At 41.7% G+C, this 27,888-nt stretch overlaps 1 protein-coding gene across 1 annotated transcript in view; it reads left to right on the forward strand.

Moving 5' to 3' along the window:
* The first annotated feature begins 704 nt into the window (after positions 1-704).
* LOC139181519 (uncharacterized) overlaps positions 705-27,888 on the forward strand; it is a 52,139-nt gene continuing 24,955 nt past the window's right edge. Inside the window, exons 1-2 of the mRNA XM_070785041.1 lie at positions 705-764; positions 18,804-18,943. Coding sequence (XP_070641142.1) covers positions 705-764; positions 18,804-18,943 — 200 coding nt within the window. The remainder of the gene's footprint in view (positions 765-18,803; positions 18,944-27,888) is intronic.

The following is a 27,888-nucleotide window of genomic DNA, read 5'->3' on the forward strand; positions in this document are numbered from 1 at the left end:
TCCCACAGCTCCCAGGGTGTATCGCCCTCCAGTGGGTACTCACCCTGCAAGACTCTGCCTCCCTCTCCCAGGTCTTCCTGCTCCTGAGGAGGCACCGGACCTTCTCCAGCGTCCGAGGGTGGCTGGGAGCAGCCCCTGGCCATCAGGCGGTCAGCGTGAGGCCAGAACAGGACATGTCTGTTGTTACGGAAATTGCGTAGAAAGGAGTCGAGGTGACCCTGGAACAGGGGCCCAAACGTATCCATGCAGAATCCAAGGCCTGCAACCACTGCCGCACCCTCCTGCTCATTCTCGTCCTCCTCTTCCTCGCCCTCTCCAGACAGGTGCTCCTCCTCTTCCACGTCCTCCAACTCGAAATCGATCTCACTCTCTTCCTTGTCCTCCTGCATCTCTACATCTTCCTCCATCTCCTCCTCCTCTAACGGCTCTCTACCACATTCCTCTTCCACTGCGGCCTGTGGCCAACCCTGCTCCCCGGGAAGGGCTCTGGAGACCTCCAAGGAAGCCAGAAGAGCCGTGGCCTCCTCGACTCCTTCCGTCCCCTCGCAAGCAGATGCTTGGACCCCAAGGAGACTGGGGTCGCGGCCCGCCCAACCACCAGCTCTCTCCTTGCCACCTGGGATCCAGTCGTGCTCCTCTGTGGCAGACATGGCAGGAGAGACGTGCCAGACAGTGATCGTCCTGCAGTGATGTCTGTGGGGAAGATGGCGGCCGCCGGGCTGAGCGTTGCGCTGAGGAGACGCTGTTGGCAGTGGAACCGCAGGGTGGGGGTGGGAAAGCAGAGACGTCGGCTGCACAGGGAACAGGAGTCTGCGAGTTGCTGGTGTAGGCCCCACAACAGGAATGGTGAGGGGGTGGCCCACAGACCGGCCCACCAAGACTGAAGCTGAGCTGACCGCAGTCAAGGCGGGAAAGACCCTGATGGGCTGGCGATGGTAGGTGGAGCTGGAAGGGTCAACCGCGACCACTTCCTCCAGCGCCAGCTCTAAGCTCATTTGCCAGGAGGCAAAGATTGGCATGACCGCCGTCCAATGAGTGATCAAGGCTTTCAGATTGCATGCAAGCCTTCCAGCACCAGGTCATACTTTGAGCCCACAGGAGTCCCTTCCTTTCCATTGCTGCTGCTGCTGCTGCTAAGTCGCTTCAGTCATGTCCGACTCTGTGCGACCCCATAGATGGCAGCCCACGAGGCTCCCCCATCCCTGGGATCCTCCAGGCAAGAGTACTGGAGTGGGTTGCCATTTCCTCCTTCAATGCATGAGAGTGAAAAGTGAGTGAAGTCGCTCAGTCGTGTCCCACTCCTAGCAACCCCATGGACTGCAGCCTACCAGGCTCCTCCGTCCATGGGATTTTCCAGGCAAGAGTAGTGGAGTGGGGTGCCATTGCCTTCTCTGTCCTTTACATTGTACCCTTGCAAAAGCAAAATGGCAATGTCCCTATAGGCAGCAGCACCCTGGGGTATGGGAAGCTGGGTGTGATCCCCAGTTGCCACCTTGTGTCAGCTCAGGTCATCAGAGATACACTTATTTTAAAAACTTCATAAAGGCTTGAGAAAGAACATCAAAGGTAAGAGATGGAGAAATTGGAAAACATAAACTGAAATAAACGGGAGCACTGAACATGAAATAGAAAACAATGAAACAAACTAGATAAAACTAAAAGATTATCATTATGGTCCAGTTGATTTTAAGCATGGCTGCTCATTAGCAACATATCTATAGCTTTGGAGAATAAAAGCAATACCTTGGCATTTTTCAAAAAATTCTAAGATAATTCTGATATGTGTCAGGTTTTTCTCTTAAATGGTAGCTTTGGTGATATAGAATTCTACTACTTTTGTGTTGACCACTCATGGTACAATGGTATTAAGTGAATAATAGTTACTCAGTAGTACATATAATATATATTTTAGAAAACGTATTAATGTTTGCCTAACTAAAAAATTTATGACATTTTGATTCCACTTGTTTGACTTAGTATGAATAGAATGCTAGATTTCTAATTTAAAAAAAAGATGAGCAACAACCAACAAAGTTTTACTATATAACACTGGGAACTGTAGTCCCTTTGTCAATCTCTTGAAATACCTATAATAGAAAATAAACTGAAAAATAATATATGTGTATATGTATAACTGAATCACCTTGCTGTGCACCTGGAACTTTGTAAGGCAACTATACATCAATAATATATATGCTATGCTAAGTCACTTCAGTCGTGTCTGACTCTGTGAAACCCCATAGACAGCAGCCTACCAGGCTCTCCGGTCCCTGGGATTCTCCAGGCAAGAACACTGGAGTGGGTTGCCATTTCCTTCTCCAATGCATGAAAGTGAAAAGTGAAAGTGAAGTCGCTCAGTCGTGTCTGACTCTTAGCGACCCCATGGATTGCCCCTAACAGGCACCTCCATCCATGGGATTTTCAAAGCAAGAGTACTGGAGTGGGGTGCCATTGCCTTCTCTGATAATGTGTGTATATATATATACACACACACACATATATATATATGTGTGTGTGTGTGTGTAATATATATATGTATATATTATATATATATATATTATATTTATTTTCTTTATATATATTTAAATATAAAGAAAAAAAGATTAAGTGTATAGATCACATATGAGCAACTGTTTCAACCTCCTGTGAGAGACAGAAGGAGAATTTGGAGGTTTTAATGTTGCTAAAATTACTTAGAGAAGAACATAGAAGTTGACATAGATGCCTCGAGAATGGAGACTGGAGAGTGGAAGGAGTAAAAATAGGAGCTGAAAAGGGATTCATCAGGGCTCCCCAATTCACTTCAAGGCTCCGAGAAATGAAGAGAGACTTCTTTTCAGGACTGTGCTAATCACCTGCTCTATGCTAAACAGTGACACCCCCTCCCAAATGCATATATTTAAATGTTTACCCACTCCATCCCCCAGGTGACGGTATTTGGGAGTTATGGCCTTTAGTAGGAGACACAGTGAAGATAATCAACCTTGCCCTATATAGAACTTATGCATTATAGATTTCACCCCTTATACCGGCCTTGTTTTGTTTTACCTAACTCATACTCAGTATTTTCAATGGGGATAGTCCATTGGGTCCCAAGCTGTCAAGCCCATTTCTAAGTGTCAAAGACTCAATTTAACTTTATGAGCCATATGTCCGAGTGCCTATGCCCACTAGGGGCTATTTTAGGAGAATGGCTGCTATGATCTGGAGCACTGAAACATCACAATCATAAAATTCTTGAGGCAAATACATCTATTGGGTCTCTTCAGTAGCTCCCTTAACACTATAGGGGCATCTTTTAAAAATTTAGGGATATCTTCAAGTATTCCTCTATTTCGTTCCCCGGTATTATGTTCAAAGAGTTTTCCTAAAGCATGCATTTCAGCATTTGCTGAAAAGTGAAAGTGAAAGTCACTCAGTCATGTCATGTCCGACTGTTTGCGACCCCATGGACTACACAGTCCATGGAATTCTCTGGGCTAGAGTACTGGAGTGGGTAGCCATTCCCTTCTCCAGTGGATCTTCCAAATCCAGGGGTCAGACCCAGGCCTCCCACATTGCAGGAGGATTCTTGACCAGCTGAGCCACAAAGGAAGCCCAGCATTTGTTGAAGTCAATTCCCAATCTATTTGCAGAAGTCTTAAGCCAATAAGCACTTTTTGTGTTTAAAAATATTATTGCACTATTGTGGTGAATGTCACAGGCATTTAGTACGTTCACAATGCTTCTCAGCCATTCTCTCTGTTGTGCCTAAATAAATCATCACTCCTAAAGGAAACCCCATGCCAGTAATCACTCCTTTTCCATTTCCCCCTCACTGCTCTGATAACTACTCTGATAACCAGGCTCTGGTAACTACTAATCTTCTGTTTCCCTCTATGAACTTACATTTTCTAGATAGCTGAGAGAAATAAAATCCTACAATATGTGACCTTTTGTGTCTGGCCTCTCTCATTCCTTTTTGCTGCTGAATGCTATGCCTGTGTACAGAGGGTCACTTTTGTTTATGAATGTGAAACAAGTTGAGGACAAGTTGGTGGATCCTTGGGATGTTTCCCATTTGGGTTCCCATTTCGGTTAGGGCTGCTATGAACGTGGGGATAGAACTTTTTGTTACCTTTTGTTTGAACAAATACTTCTAATTCTTTGGCTTATATAGATAATAGTGGAATTGATGAGACAACCATAAGGCTTTTACCTTTTTCAGGAACTTTCAGTCTCTTTTTTACAGCTACTTGCTGTTGTTCAGTTGTTCTGCCCCTCAGTTGTGTCTGACTTTTTGCAATCCCATGGACTGCAGCATGCCAGGCTTCCCTTTCCTTCACCATCTCTCAGAGTTTGCTCAAACTCATGTCCATGGAGCTGGTGATGCCATCCAACCGTGTCGTCCTCCGTTGTCCCCTTCTCCTCCTGCCTTCTATCTTTCCCAGCATCAAAGTCTATTCCAATGAGTTGGCTCTTCGCATCAGGTGGCCAAAGTATTGGAGCTTCAGTTTCAGCATCAGTCCTTCCAGTGAACATTCAGGGTTGATTTCCTTTAGCATTGACTGGTTTGTTTTCCTTGCAGTCCAGGGGACTCTCAAGAGTGTTCTCCAACACCGCAGTTTGAATGCATCAATTCTTCAGTGCTCAGCCTCCGTTATGGTCCAACTCTCACGTCCATACATGACTACAGGAAAAACTTTGTCTATATGGACTTTTGTCATCAAAGTAATGTCTCAGCTTTTTAATTCACTGTCTAGGTTTGTCATAGCTTTTCTTCCAAGTAGCAAGCGTCTTTTAATTTCATGGCTGTAGTCACCATCTGCAGTGATTTTGGAGCCCAAGAAAATAAATCTGTCACCGTTTCTATTGTTTCCCCATCTATTTGTCATTAAGTGATGGGACCAAATGCCATGATCTTAGTTTTTTGAGTGTTGAGTTCTAAGCCAACTTTTTCACTCTCCTCTTTCACTTTCATCAAGAGGCTCTTCAGTTCCACTTTGCATTCTGCCATAAGTGTGGTGTCTTCTGCATATCTCAGGTTATTGGTATTTCTCTTGGTAGTCTTGATTCCAGCTTGTCCTTCATCCAGTCCAGCATTTCCCATGATGTATTCTGCATATAAGTTAAATAAACACGGTGACATTATACAGCCTTTATGTACTCCTTTCCCAATTTAGAACCAGTCAGTTATTCCATGTCTGCTTCTAACTGTTGCTTCTTGACCTACATATAGGTTTTTCAGGAGGCAAGTAAGATGGTCTGATATTTCTGTCTCTTTAAGTTTTTCTATAGTTTCTTGTGATCCACATAAGGAAAGGCTTTAGCATAGTCAAAGAAACATAAGTAGACGTTTTTCTGGAATTCTTTCTATGATCCAATGGATGTTGGCAGCTTAATCTCCGATTCCTCTGCCTTTTGTAAATCCAGCTTGTAAATCTGGAAGTTTTTGGTTCACATACTGTTGAAACCTAGCTTGAAGGATTTTGACCATTACCTTGCTAGCATGTGAAATGAGTGTATTTGTGTGGTAGTTTGAACAGTCTTTGGCATTTCCCAACAGTAATGTACAGGGATCCCAATGCCTCTACATCTTCATAAATATGTTTTATTTTTCACTTAAAAAAAAAATCTACTTACGAATCTCTTTTTTGTGACATCATGTGGTGGCTTTTCCTTGTATTTCCTTAATGACTAATTATGTTAAGCTTATTTTGACGTCCTTATGGCACATTTGTATATCTTGTTTGGAAAAATTTGTATTCACATTCTATGCTCATTTCTCACTCAGATTCCTTGGCTACTTGTTGAGTTGTAAATGTTTTTCATGTGTTCTGGATACTAGACCTTTATTAGATATATGCATACCACAAGATTCTTATCCTATTTTCTAGGTTGTGCTTTCACTGTCTTATTAATGTTCTTTGATATAGAAATATTTTTGATTTTTATGAAATTCAATATATTGTAAAGTAATTAACCTCCAATTAAAATAAATAGATTAAAAAATACATAAATATATATGTGTATAAATAAATTTAAAAAAGAAAAAAAATTCAATGTATCTGTTTCTTCTTTTGTTACTTATGCTTTTATCATCATATTTACGAATCCATTGCCAAATGAAGGTTATGAAGATTTAGCCCTTCTGCTGCTGCTAACTCACTTCAGTCGTGTCCGACTCTGTGAGACCCCATAGACAGTAGCCCACCAGGCTCCCCGGTCCCTGGGATTCTCCAGGCAAGAACACTGGAGTGGGTTGCCATTTCCTTCTCCAGTGCATGCAAGTGAAAAGTGAAAGGGAAGTCACTCAGTCGTGTCCAACTCTTAGCGACCCCATGGACTGTAGCCCACCAGACTTCTCCATCCATGGGATTTTTGAAGCAAGAGTACTGGAGTGAGGTGCCATTGCCTTCCCCGGAACATGCTCATAGATGTATTCAAATACGTAGACATAACTAGTCACACTATAATAAATTCACTGTGTGCAAACTTGCACAAGAATTCACTCAATCACATGAATATTCCTACAAGTTCAGTCACACAGGTTCATGAATACATAAACTCAGGTGCTCCCAGACATTCACTTTCACATGCACACTAGCACTCTCATAGTCAGGAACATGCTCACATGGATGCTCTCCTACAAACATCCATGCTCACATGGATGCTCTCCTACAAACATCCATGCTCACATGGATGCTCTCCGGAACATGCTCATAGATGTATTCAAATACGTAGACATAACTAGTCACACCATAATAAATTCACTCTGTGCAAACTTGCACAAGAATTCACTCAATCACATGAATATTCCTACAAGTTCAGTCACACAGGTTCATGAATACATAAACTCAGGTGCTCCCAGATATTCACTTTCACATGCACATTAGCACTCTCATAATCAGGAACATGCTCACATGGATGCTCTCCACAAAGAAGAAATATTCCCTCATAAAGAAAATACACCCATATGTATTTACATTCAGATGATCACATTTCACTCATACAAGAATACTCCACATGTTACCTAGTTTGCAGCATGAAACATGATACACATTCACTGACTCACAGGAAAGTGCTAATAACATCCATACACATGGCTTCAAATTCAGGTATACACTTGGACACACACAAACATGCATTTCAACACTCAAACATTACTTTAACCTACTCTGACATGTACAAGTTCATAGTTCACTCTCTTGAATAGTATTACTCACACGTGCAGACACTGACACATTCACTCACATAAACATACTCAGATCTCACTCACATGAAAATTATCACACATTCACTCACTGCATACATGATCAAAAATTCACTCACACTCATGAGGTTAGTGTACCCACAATGACACACTCATTTACACATGCAGGCCAACATTGACATAAAGAAGAACATGCCCAGGTATTCATCTGCACACAAACAGTAAAGCTCACTAGGAAGCTCACAAATTCAGTCACATAAATACACTTACATTCACTGACACACATATATGTGCCTTTACACAAATACAACCATATATTAATAAGATTACACAAAAACACATAAACACGCTAACATGTGTGTTCATGCTCACAAATACCTTCGTACAATCGAGCACACACATGTTCACTAAAGCAAAAATTTACTCACAATGGACCGCTCTTACCTATGAACAGGCTCAAATACACACTGACACTGTCACATTTATGCTCACGTGCAAAAGTGCTCAAACAAAAAAATCCAAATAACAAATATGCTAAAAAAATGCTCAAAACATTTACTTACCAAAAACGCTCACTCATTGGCTCCCACCAATGTGATGAAAATCTCACTCACATGCCAGCACACATTCAGAGTGTTGATTTTTTTTTAATTTTATTTTATTTTTAAACTTTACAAATTGTATTAGTTTTGCCAAATATCAAAATGAATCCGCCACAGGTATACATGTGTTCCCCATCCTGAACCCTCCTCCCTCCTCCCTCCCCATACCATCCCTCTGGGTAGTCCCAGTGCACTAGCCCCAAGCATCCAGTATCGTGCATAGAACCTGGACTGGCATTGGAGTATTACTCAGCCATTAAAAAGAATACATTTGAATCAGTTCTAATGAGGTGGATGAAACTGCAGCCTATTATACAGAGTGAAGTAAGCCAGAAAGAAAAACACCAATACAGTATACTAACGCATATGTATGGAATTTAGAAAGATGCTAACAATAACCCTGTGTACAAGACAGCAAAAGAGACACTGATGTATAGAACAATCTTATGGACTCTGTTGCAGAGGGAGAGGGTGGGAAGATTTTGGAGAATGGCATTGAAACGTGTATAATATCATGTATGAAACGAGTTGCTAGTCCAGGTTCGATGCACGATACAGATTGTTGATTTGAAACCTCGTGAGTTCCCTGGATGAAATTTGAAACTCACTCCCATATATGAAGGGCAAGAAGATACCAGAGCAAGAGGCAGAGCACTCCAAGTGGGTGGGTGGCAATTTTTTTTTTTTTTAGCTCTAGAAGGGAAATTTCTTTATATATATATACATATATATATATATATATGTATATATATATATAATTTTTTAATTGGAGACTTTACAATATTGTAGTGGTTTTTGCCATACATTCACATGAATCAGCCATGGATGTACATGTGTTATTAGCAAGAGAACTTACATATAAGGCTTGTGTTGAGTGGCCACAAGAGGTTCAATATGAATCTTTCCTCTGTATTGATTTGATTATATAAGCCTTTAATGGAATATCATATTTGAAAACAATACATATAATCAGACATGATCAGATAGTTAAAGAAATTAAAGGTGATTTTATGAAGCCAATGCTTACCAAGTCCTCTTGGGCAAATGGGCCTCCTACCTGGATTACAGCTTTCTCAGTCTTAGAGCTGAGTAGGAGAGGTCACCACCTGGCAGGCCTAGCAAACTTAGGATACTGTGAGGACTTCAAGAAGAGATTAATTTACCTAAATCTGCATATGAATTCTGGTGGTGAGTTCTTGGCATGGCTTCCTAGCCTTGAGAGGCTTTTCAAAGTCCAATCTAAGACTCCTTATGAAAAGTTCCAGCAATGCAAACTAAAAAGGCCTCTGTGGTCAATTATCATTCTTGCTGAAATTGTCCAAATAAGCAAGCCAAATCTAGTGATATCAGACATTTTATAAATATAAGAATGATCTTATTCTTACTCCTAATGGCATTGCTTAAACAACTTTGAGACCACACCACTAGACCGAGTCAGGATTTCTTGAATTTCTGGAGAAGCTGATAAGTTCATGAGATGGCTAATCCCAGATCAAACAGAACAAGAATTACAAAGAATTACACATAATAATCTTACTTTGAGTATCTTTGGCCAAAAAGGAAGTGACTGTTGAAATTTTGTTTTTAAAAAGAAAACACAGCGTTGTAAGTTATGGGATTCTGGTCTTTGAGCTATTTTGCACGTCGTTGTAAACTACGTGGTTATGTGACCTACATCTAAATCGGACTGGCTTCTGCTATCTCATACATTTTGTCAGTCCTTACCAAATTCTCACCTCTTCCAGTTTGCTTCAATATCTGGCGGCAACTCCTCAAACTACTGTTTCCAAATTTTTGCCAACCCTCCTGATTTGACATCACTGAGAACACAATGCTGACTGCCCAGATTCTTATTGGAAGTCTATGCTTTGTCTTCATAGGATCAAAAGAAGTCCTATGAGCTGAAGCTAGACAACTTGATATAAATTTCAAAGGACTCATCATTGCAGCAGATTATGTATGATCTTCATGCCTGAAACTGCTGCCATGTGGGTCACTCAGGAAATTACACTTTATCTCCATGCTCTGCTCCAGGAAATAATCATGATTGTGGATGAGCTTACCAAAACCTATCTGATGTCTGTGCTTCATAGAAAACATTCACTGCAAACTAGGAAATCTATTAGATTACCACTGCCATGCCCTCACTCCACCATCTAAACATGCTTCACGCCCAACGGCTAGAAATGCTTTCAATTGGTTATCCTTCTGGACTCAGAAACTGTGTCTAAATATTAATAGTCCACTATAAATCTTAATCTTTCTTTTTTGCCTCCTTAGAAACCTCCCTCATTAAGTGATTGATTCCTTGCAGGATCCAGCAGATATCTTCTACTACCAAATATCAGCAGACGCTTCAGCTGTTGCTTAGTGAACAAAAAGTGACTGAGTGAGAAATGGAGTTATATTGTTCACAGGAAAAAGAATGCCTCTTCTTCCCTTGAAGAAGGGGAGGAACTGAAAATAACTCCCTCCTTAACCAAACCATAGGCCGTTCTGAGTCCTCTTCTTCACTCTACCTGAAGCTTGATCCTACCTGCCAAGCTGCCGAGCCCAGTTTTAGCAAAGATCCTCCCTAATCAGAATCAGTTTAATCAGAATCCCCCCATACTTCATACCTGAGTTTTTCATCCCTCCTCTTGATATCTAATCAAGTCCCACTCCCAGCCTCCCTTGATATTTGTGTTAGTCAGGGTTCTCTACAGTAGTAGAATCAACAAGAAACAGATAGATATACACATATCTTATATATCAAGTATCTATACCTATAGGTATAGATAACTAGATCAGATACCTAATATCTATACATTTATATATGTGTATATATATTTTTATATTATATATATATATATATTAGTTATATTTCTCTACTATATATCAATGTTGCTATAGATATAAGATAGATATAGATATGGCTTCCCAGGTGGCTCAGTGGTAAAGAATCTGCCTGCCAATGCAGGAGAAGCAGGAGACATGGGTTCAATCCCTCAGTTGGGAAGTTCCCCTGGAGGAGGTAATGGCAATGCACTCCAGTATTCTTGTCTGGGAAATCCCATGGACAGAGGATTCTGGACGGTTACAGGTCCACAGGGTTGCAGAGTCAGGCACGACTTAGCAACTGAGCATGAGCACGGGCATACATATACATGAAGAGATTTATTAGAGAAATTGGCTCATGCAACTGTGGAGGATGAGAAATCATGCAATCTGCTGTCTGCAAGCTGGAAAAAACAATAAAGTCGGTGGTATAATTCAGTCTAAGTCAGAAGGCCTGACAAATCCTGAACCCAGTTCAAGGCTAAAAGTCTGAGAATCAGAGGGCAGACGGTGCAAATCCTGGTCTAAGTGCAAAGGCCTAAGACAAGGAATGCCGATGTCTTAGAACAGAGTCATATGGATGTCTCAGTTCAGGCAAAGAGCAAACTCATCCTTCTTCTGCCTTTCTGTTCTATTCAGGCCCTCAAGGGATTGGGTGATACCCACTTGCATTGGTGAGGGCAATTTTCTTTACTCAGTCTACCAATTCATATGCTAATCTCTTCCAGAATCCTGCTTACAGACACACCAGGAAATGCTGTACAAGTAAGTTGACATCTGAAATTAGCCAACACAATACCTAAGTTCCTGTTAGTAATTTCCCAGTCACTACCTCCTTCAACCACCCTGTTGGCGATAAATTTTCATCTGTCTCTCGTGTAGATGGAGTTGAGTTTATTTTCCTTGTTGCAACAGTCTCTGTCCCCTTTTACAGTAGTCTTAAACAAAGCCTTCCTTGCCTTAAACTCCATGTGGCATAATTATCTATTGACAATATTAAAGTTATGTTCATGTGAATGAGAGAATGTGTGTCAGGTTCTCAGCTGTGAGCTAGTATGTGCATATTTATGTGAGATAAAATGAGAATGTGAGTACATGTGAGCAAATTTCTTCTGTGAGCTAATGTCTGAGCTTTATGGTGGATGGAAACATGTTTGTGTATACATGTATATAAGCATGTTCTGGATTTTAAGAATGTGTAAGTGAAAGTGTGAGTGGGAACATCTGGAAGCATCTGACTGTTTATATCTGAGTCCCTTTGTGAGTAAACTTGTGAGTAAGGTCCTGAAATTGAGTGACTATATCAGCATGTTTTGGCTTCCCTGGTAGCTCACCTGGTAAAGAATCTGCCTGCAATGCAGAAGATCCTGGTTCGATTCCTGGGTTGGGAAGATGCCCTGGAGAAGGGATAGGCTACCCACTCCAGGATTCTTGGGCTTCCCTGGTGGCTCAGACGGTAAAGAATCCACCTGCAATGTGGCAGATCTGGGTTCGATACCTGGGTCAGGAAGATCCCCTGGAGGGGGGCCTAGCAACCCACTCCAGCATTCTGGCCTGGCGAATCCCCACGGACAGAAGAACCTGGCAGCTACAGTTACAGTCCATGGGGTCACAAAGAGTTGGACACGACTGAGCGACTAACACAGACACACACACACAGACACACACACACACATCAGCATGTTTATGTGAAACAATGAATGTGTTGGTGCATGCACGTGAATGTATGTGTTTTTGAACTTGCATTTGAGGGCAAATCAGTGTGTGTTTAGTTAGTGTGCAAGAATGTGTATGTATGTCAACATATCTCTGTGTGACATTATATGTGTGAGCATGTTTATGGGTGAGAGTGTTTTCTTAGGTGTAAATGTGTATGCTTAAAGTGAATATTTAAGTGTCTTCACCTGTATAAATGAATTTGTAGGCATGTGAATGCATATTAGCATAATACTGAGTAGTTGGGGTAAATGTGTTTTTTGTGTGATCTTGTTTATGTGTGAATACATTTGAGTAAGGTTATTTGTGAGCATATATGTGGGAGTACACTCAATGGTTTTTTTATTTTTTAAATTAGTTACTTGGAGGATAATTATTTACAATATCGTGATGGATTTTGCCATACATCAACATGAATCAGCCATTCATATATGTGTCACCCCTCTTCCCAAATCTCCCTCCCACCTCCCTCCCCACTGCTGGAAAAACCATAGTTTTGACTAGAGGGACCTTTGTCGCTAAAGTAATGTCTCTTCTTTTTAATACACTGTCTAGATTTGCCATAGCTTTTCTTCCAAGGAGCAAGCATCTTTTAATCATGGCTGCAGTCACCATCTGCAGTGATTCTGGAGACCAAGAAAATAAAGTCTGTCACTGTTTCCATTGTTTCCCCATCAATTTGCCATGAAGTGATGGGGCAAGATGTCATGGTCTTCGTTTTTCAGTGTTGAGTTTTAAGCCAGCTTTTTCACTCTCCTGTTTCACTTTCATCAAGAGGCTTTTTCGTTCCTCTTTGCTTTCTGCCATAAGGGTACTGTCACCTGCATATCTGAGGCTAGTTACTGATATTTCTCCCGAGAATCTTGATTCCAGCTTGTGCTTCATCCAGCCTGGCATTTCACATGATGTAATCTGCATATAAATTAAATAAGTAAAGTGACTATATACAGCCTTGACATACCCCTTTCCCAATTTGGAACCAGTCTGTTGTTCCATGTCTGGTTCTAACTTGTGCTTCTTGACCTGCATACAGATTTGTTAGGAGGCAAGTAAGGTGGGCTGGTATTCCCATCTCACTAAGTGTGTTGCAGTGTTTGTTGTGATCCACACAGTCAAAGCCTTTAGCATAGTCGTCGAAGCAGGAGATGTTTTTCTGGAGCTCTCTTGCTTTTTCGATGATATAAAGGATGTGGACAATTGGATCTCTGATTCCTCTGCCTTTTCTAAATCCAGCTTGAACTTCTGGAAGTTCTCAGTTTACATACTGTTGAAGCCTAGCTTGGAGAATTTTGAGCATTCCTTTGCTAGTCTGTGAGATGAGTGCATTTGTGCAGTAGTTTGAACATTCTTTGGCATTGCCTTTCTTTGGGACTGGAATGAAAACTGACCTTTTCCAGTCCTGTGGCCACTGCTGAGTTTTCCAAATTTGCTGGCATATTAAGTGCAGCATTTTCACAGCATTATCTTTTAGGATTTGAAATAGCTCAGCTGGAATGCCATCCCCTCCACTAGCTTTATTAATAGTGATGCTTCCTGAGACCCACTGGACTTCACATTCCAAGATGTCTGGCTGTATGTGAGTGATCACATCATCGTAGTTATCTGGGTCATGAAGATCATTTTTTTAGGTCTTTTGTGTATTCTTGCCATCCCTTCTTAATATCTTCTGTTTCTGTTAGATCCATACCATTTCTTTCCTTTATTGAGCCCATCTTTGCATGAAATATTCCCTTGGTATCTCTAATTTTCTTGAGGAGATCGCTAGTCTTTCCCATTCTATTGTTTTCCTCTATTTCTTTGCCTTGAACACCGAGGAAGGCTTTCTTATCTCTCCGTGCTATTCTTTGGTACTCTGGATTCAGATGGATATATCTTTCCTTTTCTCCTTTGCCTTTCACTTCTCTTCTTTTCTCTGCTATTTGTAAGGCCTCCTCAGACAACCATTTTGCCTGCTTGCATGTCTTCTTCTTGGGGATGCTTTTGATCACCGTCTCTTGCACAATGTTAGGAACCTCCATCCACAGTTCTTCAGGCACTCTTTCTATAAGATTGAATCCCTTGAATCTATTGGTCACTTCCACTGTATAATCATAAGGGAGTTTATTTAGGTCACACCTGAATAGTCTAGTGGTTTTCCCTTCTTTCTTCAACTTAAGTCTGAATTTGGCAATAAGGAGTTCATGATCTGAGTCACAGTCAGCTCCTGGTCTTGGTTTTGCTGACTGTATAGAACTTCTCCATCTTCGGTTGCCAAGAATATAATCAATATGATTTCAGTGTTGACCATCTGGTGATGTCCATGTGTAGTCATCTAGTGTTGTTGGAAGAGGGTGTTTGCTATGAGTAGTGTGGTCTCTTGGCAAAACTCTGTTAGCCTTTGCCCTGCTTCATTTTGTACTCCAAGACCAAACTTGCTTGTTCCTTCAGGTATGTCTTGACTTCCTACTTTTGCTTTCTAGTCCCCTATGATGAAAAGGATATCTTCTTTTGGTGTTAGTTCTAGAAGGTCTTGCATGTCTTCATCAAACCAGTCAATTCAGCGTCTTTGACATTAGTGGTTGGGGCATAGACTTGGATTACTGTGATATTAAACGGTTTGCCTTGGAAACGAACAGAGATCTTTCTGTCTTTTTTGAGATTGCACCCAAGTACTGCATTTCAGACTCTTTTGTCGACTGTGAGGGCTAGTCCATTTCTTCTAAGGGATTTTTGTCCACAGCAGTAGATATAATGGCCAACTGAATTAAATTTGCCCATTCTGGTCCATTTTAGTTCACTGATTCCTAAAGTGTTGATGTGCACTCTTGCAGTCTCCTGTTTGACCACTTCCAATTTACCTTGATTCATGGACCTAGCATTCCAGGTTCCTATACAATATTGTTCTCTACAGCATCAGACTTTACTTCCATCACTAGTCACATCCACAGGTGAGCACTGTTTACGCTTTGCCTCAGCCTCTTCATTCTTCCTGGAGTTATTTCTCCACTCTTCTCCAGTAGCATATTGGGCATCTACTGACCTGAGGAGTTCATCTTTCAGTGTCATATATTTTTGCCTTTTCATACTCTTAATGGGATTCTTAAGGCAAGAATACTGAAGTGGTTTGCCATTCGCTCTCCAGTGAACCACGTTTTGTCAGAACTCTCCACCATGACCCATCTGTCTTGGGTGGCCCTACATGGAATGGCTCAACGTTTCATTGAGTTAGACAAGGCTGTGATCCAAGTGATCACTTTGGTTAGTTTTCTGTAACTGTGGTTTCCATTCTGTCTGTTCTTCCATGAATAAGCACACGAGGCTTGTGGAAGCTTCCTGATGGGAAGGACTGGCTGTGGGGGCATCTGGGTCTTGCTCTGATGGGCAGGGCCATGCTCAGTAAATCTTTAATCCAATTTTCTGTGGATTGGAGGGGCTGTGTTCCCTCCCTGTCGTCTGGCCTGAGGCTAAACTATGATAGGGGTAATGGAGGTCCTTCAAAAGAACTTATGCCAGGACTGTTAGATTCAGTGCCCCTGACTCCACAGTAAGCCACTGTCGACCCATGCCTCCACTGGAATCTCCTGGATACTCACAGGCAAGTCTGGCTCATTCTCTTGTGGGGTCACTGCTCCTTTCTCCTGGGTCCTGGTGCACACAAGGTTTTGTTGTGCCCTCCAAGAGTCTGTTTCCCTAGTCCTGTGTAAGTTCTGTAATCAAAGCCCACTGGCCTTCAAAATCAAATTCCCTGGGGGTTCTCAGTCTCTTTGCTGGATTCCCAGGTTGGGAAATCTGTTGTGGGCCCCAGAACTTTCACAACAGTGTGAGAACTTCTTTGGTATAATTGTTTGATTGTCCTCCAGTTTGTGAGTTGTCTACTTGGTGGCTCTATCGTGGGGCTTACACACCACACCTCCCAGGTCTGCTGCAGCCAGAGCCCCTGTTCCCATGGCAGGACACTGCTGACGTATGCAGCCATAGAGGAGACTCAAACACTGAAAGGCAGGTGTGGTTCAGTCTCTTGTGGGGTCCCTGGATCCTGGTGCACACAAGGTTTTGTTGGAGCCCTCTGAGCTTCTCTGTTGTGTATGAGGTTTGATTCTAAACACGATTTTGCCTCATTACTGTCTCGTTGGGGCTTCTCCTTTCCCCTCCAACAAGGGGTATCATTTTTCAGTGGGATTCAATATTCTCCTGTCAATGGTTGTTCAACAGTTGTTTACAATTTTGGAGTTGTCATGGGAGAAGATGAATGCACATCCTTTTACTCCACAGTCTTGTTGGACCTGTCTGTTCACTGAGTCTTGATGGTGGGGTAAAGTTTGCAGCTGAAGTGCTGTCCAGCAAGGAAAGGATGCAGCCCAAAGGTGCTGGTGCTCCAGTGCTGGTTCCACCTCTGGAGAAGTGCACTCCTCCCTCCATGCCTCATAATCCTATACATCATAAGAGTCTGTTAGTGTGATAATATTTGAGTATTAAAGTACATGTTTATGTTCAAGGGGTATGACTGAAACTCGTGAACACATGAGAGAACACCAGTATGTTCATGTGAGGCAGTGAATGTGTACTAGGTTCCCACAAGTTAAAGTGAGCTTAACTTGCAAGAATTGTATGAGTGTAACATAATCATGAATGGAAGTGTGAGTTTATTTACATATGAGTGAATGGTTTAGCTTCATGGTAGACGTGAGTTTGCTTGTGTGTGAGTGTGTATGTTAGCAGATTCCTTATTCTGAGGTTAATGTGCATGTGTAAATGAAGGGGTATATGGGAAGATCAGAGTGTACATAATGGACCCACCTAGATAGCATATTAAAAAGCAGAGATGTTACTTTGCCAACAAAGGTCCATCTAGTCAAGGCTATTGTTTTTCCAGTAGTCATGTATGGCTGTGAGAGTTGGATCATAAAGAAAGCTGAGCGCCGAAGAATTGGTGCTTTTGAACTGTGATGTTGACAAAGACTCTTGAGGTTCCTTGGACTGCAAGGAGATCCAACCAGTCCATTTTAAAGGAGATCTGTCCTGGGTGTTCTTTGGAAGGACTGATGCTAAAGCTGAAACTCCAATACTTTGGCCACCTCATGCAAAGAGTTGACGCATTGGCAAAGACTCTGATGCTGGGAGGGATTGGGGGCAGGAGGAGAAGGGGACAACAGAGGATGAGATGGCTGGATGGCATCACCGACTTGATGCACATGAGTTTGGGTGAACTCTGGGAGTTGGTGATGGACGTGAATTGCATGCTGCAGTTCATGGGGCCACAAAGAGTCAGACATGACTGAGCGACTGAACTAAACTGAACTGAACTGAGTGAATTTATGAGCATTTGTGTGAAGGAGTCAATGTGTCAGGGTCCAGGTGAGTGTATCTGTGTTAGAGCTTACTGAGAGGATGCAACCACTGGTTGACAGGTGAGCTGGACTCAGGCAATGAGAGGCTCCTCGCTACCTCCCCTGTCCTTGGAATGTAGATGTGGCCCACAATTCCCATACTAGGAGCCATGTCAAAAATGCAGCCTTGAGAGAGTAGTGTTGCTTATATGATCTAGATTGGATACATTATTGAACTTCATTAGGCTTCTATACGAAAGAAAAACAGGCTTTAATATCTATAGTGTACTTATGTAAATCTAAAACTTAATTTTACCTCATCAGTTACAAGGGGCAGTTTTTTTGTTTGTTTGTTTGTTTGTTTTCTTTTTTTACTGTTTGTCTTTTTCCATAAATTTCATGGGACTGAGTGAAATAATGAGGATGATTATAATTTTGATTTTCTGTTTGAAACATTGTTAGTTCTTTTGTGTTTTGGTTTTCCAGATTTAAGAAAACTTTTTCTCTTTTCTCTTAAGCTATGAGCAATTTGCTAACATATACATTTGTGAGTAAAGATGAAACATTTACTTTTTTCTCCCTATCTGATCCCTCCAGGTTTTGGAGTGTTCCGTGAGTATTCTGATTTTTATGGTCATATATTTATTTGTATAAATACAATAATAATCTGTTCTCCTTGTAACAGGACACAATTGGAAACATTGGTTATATTACCAAGGCTCTGACTGGAATATCTGAGAATGCACACAAATTAGATATGACCAGACAGTTTTAAGAAACAGCATTTTATAGTAAGAATTTGCCTTCCTATCAAGGGGAGATTGAGAACATGTTCTATTGACCCACATCTGCCATAGCTTAACCCCCCACTTTGACTAAATGGTTGCCTATTTGCAGCAGAGGCGCATCCCGTATGCCAGCCCACTGTCTCTAAAAATGCAGGTGCTACTAGGCCTTATGAGGTGAAGTGAAGTGAAGTGAAGTGAAGTGAAGTGAAGTCGCGCAGTCATGTCCGACTCTTTGCAACCCCATAGACTGAAGCCCACCAGGCTCCTCCATCCATGGGATTTCCCAGGCATGAATACTGGAGTGGGTTGCCATTTCCTTCCCCACTAGGCCTTATAGAATGTGTCAGTGCTCCAAATTCCCCCACTCGTATTCCTCTGTCAGCCCATGAGGACATCAGGTACAGATCGGTTTAATCCAGGTGTCTGGGAATTTGGTCTTGGTCTTAGGAACACTGACATCACCTGGATAGAAACAGGAATGAACTGCGGCAGCCATGAGGATGAACGCAGAAGATTTCACTGGTAATCACTCATAGTTCCTGACTGTTAACACTTTGCACTGACAATTCTGCTGTTCTAAAGGGATTAACCCTATGGCTTGGACAGTGGGAAGCATATGGGTGGATAATTATAAATAAGCCCTTTGGGGGTAGAATATATAGAAAGACATTTGGGTTTGCTTGCCAGAACCTGAGTCAGTTGTCACTGATTTCCATATACCAGATCATGAGGCACTGATACCCTCTGGCAGCATGAAGCTGACACCCTAGCCCGGGTACAAGCCTTAGCAATCTGCCCTTCAGTAGATACAGCATACAAAGAGTGGCCACCATAGTGTTTGAAGGGGATGGCATATGGCCAAGATTGCTAGAATGCCCTTGAAACAAAATGACTTGGTTAATGCAGTTGCTGTGTGTTCTAAACAAGGCCCAAGGCAACTGCCAAAGGAGCGTGAGTCCATTCACTGGAGCTCCCCACTGGTGAGTCAATGAGAGTAAAATGATTATATCGGCCCCCTTCCTCCGAGTGAGGGTTCTAAATGTCTTTGTTTGGGTGGACACTGCGTCTGGCCTAATTTAGACTTTCTCCAGTCACCACACACAAAAAGGAGGTCATCATTAGGGAATTACCAGAGTAGAGTACTATGTATAGATACACTAGTCAAATGGACAGTGACCAAGGATGACATTTCAAATATCGTGATAGACAAGCTTGCACAAAAGAACATGATAGTAAATGGAGGTTCTGTCTCCCCTAAGGAGCATGGGTGATGGAAAAGAAAAGGAGAATATTGAAGCAGCAGATTAAATTACTAACAGGTAAAACCACTTTAGCCAGGTAGACTAAAGTACTATCTCAAGCTTTAATACATTTGAATGATGCTGACTGCCCCATAATCCAGACTGAGGCCCTCTATCAAGACACCCAGTATCATGAAGGTACAGAAGTCATGGAATATGACTTAGATTGCACTCTTTTCACTGTGGACTGTAGGAAAATACAGTCTTTTCTACCAAAAGGGAAGACATGAGAAATAGAGAAATGATCCATATTCATTTTAAGCACACATTATTTAGATATATATATCTATACACACAGCTTGCGAATAATGTTTCTAAAAATGGCAGCTTGTTGCCAGTCCTTTGTTCTCTCCCCTTTCTCATAAAAACAGTTTGGTAGGGTAATTTCACCGGTTTTTACCCAGCATATGTTCAGAGAACTAAAGGGGTGGGTAAAACAGTCCTCCACTCAAGAGCTTGCAAGTATTACTCATGACCCCATTGACCAATAAAAATCTTAGGTGACATCCTGGGAAGATTGTGACTCTGGTCCTCAGCCTATGAGGAGCCAGGGGCGGGAACCTGGGTCTTAGGGATAAAACCTGGTCAGACCTCCCACTCAGTGTGCTTGCTCCCAGACCTTTTGTCTGCAAAGCGCCCTTCTGCAGAAGTAAAGAATACCTTGCTGAGCCATTTTTGATTGTCTGTTCTATTCCCGTGACACCATTTTGAGAGCATTTCCAACAGGATCAACATACTATGATGCTGGGAACACCAAGCCACATCACACCTGGGAAAGGCATTATCTACTGGAATTTGCAATAAGACATTGTACCAGGATGGATGAGTTACTCTGCAACCCTGGGTGAGGAGGAACTGCTCACATCTCCACTGGGAGCCAGACCTGAGGAAATGCACTATGCTTGGAATCGAATACACACCACTGAAAGAGGGGAGAAGGTGGGAGTCCTGGCCTAGCATATCCCACCCACAGTTCATCTCCATATGCCTGACAGTGCTGCCTTCCCCAGCCAATATATATGGTATAAACAACCAGGTCAAGCTCCTAATGCAACAGCCACATTAACCATTAACATCTAAGGATTAGGCCAGAAGTGTAATTTTTATGTGAGGGGAAGACTTTCCATACAAGTCCCTACTAAATATCTGTCTTTTCATCTTTAGACTACTACTGCTCCAGTGTCTGGTCACACAATGAACTCTGATGGAAATACCTTCCTTCAGTAGGTCTGCTCAAGGGCCTGCCGAAGGAATCAACACAACCGTTGGGTAACAGAATGTTATACGTTCATACCTGATGAGTCTACTAATGTATCATCCTTATTCAGTCACACAAGTGAACACCTTGAGTGATCCAACTCCCTGCCTAGGGGACTTATTTTCAGTGGTTCAGATCATGGAGCTCTTGGTGGGGAGAACAAAAAAGATTATTCATCAGGAATCATAATCTGTCTTTTCTCTTGCATATGCTTATATTATTATTGGGGTATCTGCCTCCAATGCAGCTAGACAGCCACCAAATGAACTATTTCCATGCTAATAAAATGCCTTGTTAATGGCTCAGGGCACATGGCAGAAGAGGGGGATGTATAAGAGTGTAAGAATCAGTCATGAGGGATGGAATGTTGGAGAAGATCAAGAAGATATGACAGGGACTTCTCTGGTGGTCCAGCGGCTAAGATGCCACATTCCCAATGCAGGGGGCCCAGGCTCAATCTCTGGTCAAGGAACTAGATCCCACATGCCGCAACTAAGGGATTACATGCCACAGCTAAAGGTCCCTCATGCTGTAACTAAAAAGATCCTGCATGCCGCGATGAAGATTGAAGATCCCGTGTGTCAAAACAAAGACCTGGCATAGCCAAATAGAAATACTTAAAAATTTTTAAAAAGAAGACATGACTACTGGTTGACCCAAGAGCTGAATCTTGGCAATCAGAGTTTCCTCACGCCCTCCTCATCCTTGGACTGTATGTTCTGCCCACAGTTCCCATACTAGGTCCTGTTTTAAAGACACAGCCTTGAAAGAGGAATATTGCTGTTGAGATAATATGGACAAGACATTTGGCTGAGCCCCATTAAATTCGCCATATAAACTTAAGATTCTGACAGGCAGGTATGGAGAACTACTTGTCGTGTGGCCACTCAACACAAGCCTTGTATGTAAGTTCTCTTGCTAATAACACATGTACATCCATGGCTGATTCAATTGAATGTATGGCAAAAACCACCACAATATTGTAAAGTCTCCAATTAGAAGCCTCCAATTAAAAAAATATATATATATATACATATATATACATAAATATATATATGTGAGTGTGTGTGTGTGTGTATATATATAAAGAAATTTCCCTTCTAGAGCTAAGAAAAAAAAAAAATTGCCACCCACCCACTTGGAGTGCTCTGCCTCTTGCTCTGGTATCTCCTTGCCCTTCATACATGGGAGTGAGTTTCAAATTTCATCCAGGGAACTCATGAGGTTTCAAATCAACAATCTGAATGTGTGCTGGCATGTGAGTGAGATTTTCATCACATTGGTGGGAGCTAATGAGTGAGCGTTTTTGGTAAGTAAATGTTTTGAGTATTTTTTTAGTGTATTTGTTATTTGGATATTTTTGTTTGAGCATTTTTGCACGTGAGCATAAATGTGACAGTGTCAGTGTGTATTTGAGCCTGTTCATAGGTAAGAGCAGTCCATTGTGAGTAAATTTTTGCTTTAGTGAACATGTGTGTGCTCGATTGTACAAAGGTATTTGTGAGCATGAACACACATGTTAGCGTGTTTATGTGTTTTTGTGTAATCTTATTAATATATGGTTGTATTTGTGTAAAGGCACATATATGTGTGTCAGTGAATGTAAGTGTATTTATGTGACTGAATTTGTGAGCTTCCTAGTGAGCTTTACTGTTTGTGTGCAGATGAATACCTGGGCATGTTCTTCTTTATGTCAGTGTTGGCCTGCATGTGTAAATGAGTGTGTCATTGTGGGTACACTAACCTCATGAGTGTGAGTGAATTTTTGATCATGTATGCAGTGAGTGAATGTGTGATAATTTTCATGTGAGTGAGATCTGAGTATGTTTATGTGAGTGAATGTGTCAGTGTCTGCACGTGTGAGTAATACTATTCAAGAGAGTGAACTATGAACTTGTACATGTCAGAGTAGGTTAAAGTAATGTTTGAGTGTTGAAATGCATGTTTGTGTGTGTCCAAGTGTATACCTGAATTTGAAGCCATGTGTATGGATGTTATTAGCACTTTCCTGTGAGTCAGTGAATGTGTATCATGTTTCATGCTGCAAACTAGGTAACATGTGGAGTATTCTTGTATGAGTGAAATGTGATCATCTGAATGTAAATACATATGGGTGTATTTTCTTTATGAGGGAATATTTCTTCTTTGTGGAGAGCATCCATGTGAGCATGTTCCTGATTATGAGAGTGCTAATGTGCATGTGAAAGTGAATATCTGGGAGCACCTGAGTTTATGTATTCATGAACGTGTGTGACTGAACTTGTAGGAATATTCATGTGATTGAGTGAATTCTTGTGCAAGTTTGCACAGAGTGAATTTATTATGGTGTGACTAGTTATGTCTACGTATTTGAATACATCTATGAGCATGTTCCGGAGAGCATCCATGTGAGCATGGATGTTTGTAGGAGAGCATCCATGTGAGCATGGATGTTTGTAGGAGAGCATCCATGTGAGCATGTTCCTGACTGTGAGAGTGCTAGTGTGCATGTGAAAGTCAATGTCTGGGAGCACCTGAGTTTATGTATTCATGAACCTGTGTGACTGAACTTGTAGGAATATTCATGTGATTGAGTGAATTCTTGTGCAAGTTTGCACACAGTGAATTTATTATAGTGTGACTAGTTATGTCTACGTATTTGAATACATCTATGAGCATGTTCCGGAGAAGGCAATGGCACCTCACTCCAGTACTCTTGCTTCAAAAATCCCATGGATGGAGAAGTCTGGTGGGCTACAGTCCATGGGGTCGCTAAGAGTCGGACACGACTGAGTGACTTCCCTTTCACTTTTCACTTTCATGCACTGGAGAAGGAAATGGCAACCCACTCCAGTGTTCTTGCCTGGAGAATCCCAGGGACCGGGGAGCCTGGTGGGCTACTGTCTATGGGGTCTCACAGAGTCGGACACGACTGAAGTGAGTTAGCAGCAGCAGCAGCAGCATGAGCATGTTCACGTGAGGCAATGATGGTGTGAGCACATCTGTATTAATGAGTGAATGTGTGACCATGTGGATGTGAATGTACATGAGTGTGTCTGCATGTGAATAATTTGTCAGCATGTTCATTTGAGTGAGTAAACAGTAAACATTTTAATGTAAGTGACTGAAGGTGGGAGCATGCACATACACGTGAACATGTGTTTTTGTACACACTACCTACCTCCTGTGAAACCTGTATGCAGGTCAAGAAGCAATAGTTAGAACCGGACATGGAACAAAGGACTGGTTGAAAATTGGGAAAGGAGTATGTCAAGGCTGGAAATTGTCACCCTGCTTATTTAACTTATATGCAGAGTACATCATGAGAAGTGCTGGGCTGGATGAAGCACAAGCTGGAATCAAGAGTGCCAGGAGAAACATCAATAACCTCAGATATGTAGGTGACACCACCTGTATGGCAGAAAGTGAAGAGGCTCTTCATCTTGATGAAGGTGCAAGAGGAGAGTGAAAAAGCTGGCTTAAAACTCAACATTCAAAAAACTAAAATCATGACACCTGGTCCCAACGCTTCATGGCAAATAGATGGGGAAACAATGGAAACCGTGACAGGCTTTATTTTCTTGGGCTCCAAAATCACTGCACATGGTGGCTGCAGCCATGAAATTAAAAAAGACCCTTGCTCCTTGGAAGAAAAGCTATGACCAACGTAGACAGTGTATTAAAAAGCAGAGACATTACTTTAGCGACAAAGGTCCATCAAGTCAAAGCTATGGTATTTCCAGTAGTCATATATGGATGTGAGAGTTGGACCATAAAGAAGGCTGAGCACTGAAGAACTGATGCTTTTTGAACTGTGCTGTTGGAGAAGACTCTCGAGAGTCCTTTGGACTGCAAGGAGATCAAACCAGTCAGTCCTAAAAGAAATCAGTCTTGAATATTCATTAGAAGGACTGATGCTGAAACAGAAGATGAGCTGACTTATAGAAAAGACCCTGATGCTGGGAAAGATTGAAGGCAGGAGAAGGGGATGACAGAAGACAAGATGGTTGGATGGCATCACCGACTCAATGGACATGAGTTTGAGCAAATTCTGGGAGGTGGAAAAGGACAGGGAAGCCTGGCGTGCTGTGGTCCATGGGGCCTCAAAGAGTCGGACATGACTGAGTGACTGAACAACAAAAACATTTGTGAGAGTGAATTTGTGAACTTTTTCATGTCTTACAGTATGTTATGTAACAATATTTGAGTGTTGAATTAAATGGGTGTGTTCAAGCCTATGGAATTTGTGAGTGTCTGTATATGTGTTTACATGCTTGTGTCAGTGAGGGAATATCTATATTTGTTTTCATAAGCCTGTTAATGTGAGCGTGTGAAAGTGAAGTTGCTTAGTTGTGTCCGACTCTTTGCGACTGCATGGACTGTAGCCTACCAGGCTCCTCTGTCCATGGGATTTTCCACGCAATAGTACTGGAGTGGATTGCCATTTCCTTCTCCAGGGGATCTTCCCTACCCAGGGATCGAACCCGGGTCTCTCACATTGTAGACAGACGCTTAACCGTCTGAGCCACCAGGGAAGTGTGCTCTATGCTAAATTTGTGTGAGTTAATCTTTGTGTGTGTGAGTGAATGTTTGAGTTGATGGTGAGTGTGAGTATGCTTGTGTCAGAGAGGCTATGTAATCAGATTTCTGTTTGAGTGTGTCAACGTGCCTGTGAGCAGGCTGCGTGTAAGCACATCATCTATATGACTGGGTTTCTGTGAGTGTGAGTCTGTGAGAATGCACGTTAAGTCAATGAATGTGAGTATGTCCCTGTTTTTGAGTGCCCTTGGTTGTTGTTCAGTCACTCAGTCATGTCTGACTCTTTGCAACCCCATGGACTGCAGCATGCCAGGCTTCCCTGTCCTTCACTATTTCCTGGAGTTTGCTCAAACTCTTGTCCTTTGAGTCAGTGGTGCCATCCAACCATCTCATCCTCTGTTGCCCCTTTCTCCTCCTGCCCTCAATCTTTCCCAGCATCAGGGTCTTTTCCCAATGAGTCCAATCTTTCCACCAGTTGGCCAAAGGACTGGAACCTCAGCTTCAGCATCAGTCCTTCCAATGAATGTTCAGGACTGATTCCCTTTAGAATTGACAAGTTTGATCTCCTTGCTGTCCAATGGGCTCTCAAGAGTCTTCTCCAGCATGACAATTTGTGCCTATCGATTCTTTGGTGCTCAGCCTTCTTTGTGGTCCAACTCTCACATCCGTACATGGCTACTGGAAAAATCATAGTTTTGACCATGCAGACCTTTCTCAGCAAAGTGATGTCTCTGCCTTTTAAAAACACTGTCTATGTTTGTCAAGCCAGCATCTTTTAATTTCAGCTGCAGTAACCATCTGCAGTGATTTTGAAGCCCAAGAAAATAAAGTCTGTCATTGTTTCCATTGTTTCCCCACCTATTTGCCATGGAGTGATGAGACCGAATGCCATGATCTTTGTTTTCTAAATGTTGAGTTTTAAGTCGGCTTTTTCACTCTCCTCTTTCACCTTCAAGTGTGCGCTAATATGTGTAAATGAGGAAATGTGTTCATGTGAGATATGAGTGTGTCTTTTATGTGAATTGTGTGAATGAGTGAATGTGTGCATTGGTGGTCTCAAAATATGTGTGTTTACATGTGTGTGAGAATTGAGGATGCTTGTGTCAGTGAATGTGTGAGTATATGCTTATGAGCACAAATTTCTTTTAGTGAATTTGTAAGCATATTCAGGGGTGACAGCAGGTACGTGTGTGTGAGAGAACGCAGAGATGTTTGTGCATGTGTATATGAATATGGGCATAAGACTGGACATGTGATTTGTACAAACCATCATATGTAAGAGTATACATGTGTACAATTTCATTAATATGTGTGCATGGTTGAATGTGTTAACATTTGACTGTGTGATCATGTTGAGATGGGGATGCCCATATGTGTGACTGAATGTATGAGTATGTTCCTGTTTGTAAAATGAGCATGTATGAATGTGTTCTGTGTGTGTGTTTTTCCTGTATTTGACATCTAATCTTACTGCATTGTGATCAGATAAGATGCTTGAAATGATTTCAATTCTTTTTCAATTTACCAAGGCTAGATTTATGGCCCAGGATGTTATCTATCCTGGAGAAGGTTCCGTGTGCACTTGAGAAGAAGGTGAAATTCATTGTTTTGCGGTGAAATGTCCTATAGACATCAGTTAGGTCTTACTGGTCCATTGTATCATTTAAAGTTTGAGTTTCCTTGCTAATTTTCTGTTTAGTTGACCTATCCATAGGTGTGAATGCAGTATTAAAGTCTCCCACTATTATTGTGTTACTGTTAATTTCCCCTTTCATACTTGGTAGCATTTGCCTTCCATATTGCAGTGCTCCTATGTTAAGTGCATATATTGGAAGTGTTTTTAAAAGATGTTAAGCTTTCCTTAAATATAGAGTACATTTGTGAAAACATCTGATACTGGGTTTTTCCATGTGAGAAGTATTTTGATTAATAAGTCAATCTCTTGTGAAAAGTCTATTCAGGTTTTCTATTGATTTTTGAGTCAGTTTTATTGCTTTGTATCTTTCTGTAATTTTTGCATTTCATATAGTTATCTAACTTGTTGGCATACAGTTTTTCATAGTACTCCCTTATAATCCTTTTAATGTTGTAGCATTGGTAGTGTTACAAAACAAAATTCAGCTGAGTAAATTGTAAAGATCTTATTAGCTTTATTCAATGATTCATGAACCAGGCAGCATCCAATCTAGTAGACAGAAAGGAGTTCCAAGGAGCTTTACAAAGTGAAAGACTTTTATAGGCAAAAGGGAACAAGAATTAAGAGGTTATGCTAGCAAAAAGCAGAAAGGTTGTGGCAAGGTCACTTTCCTATAGAGGATGGCCTAGGTCTATGAAGACTGTTTAACTAGTGCTGATTAGTTGATTTATGACTGACTTGTTTAAGATTACAC

The sequence above is a fragment of the Bos indicus genome, chromosome X, assembly GCF_029378745.1.
Source record: "Bos indicus isolate NIAB-ARS_2022 breed Sahiwal x Tharparkar chromosome X, NIAB-ARS_B.indTharparkar_mat_pri_1.0, whole genome shotgun sequence".
NCBI lineage: Eukaryota > Metazoa > Chordata > Mammalia > Artiodactyla > Bovidae > Bos > Bos indicus.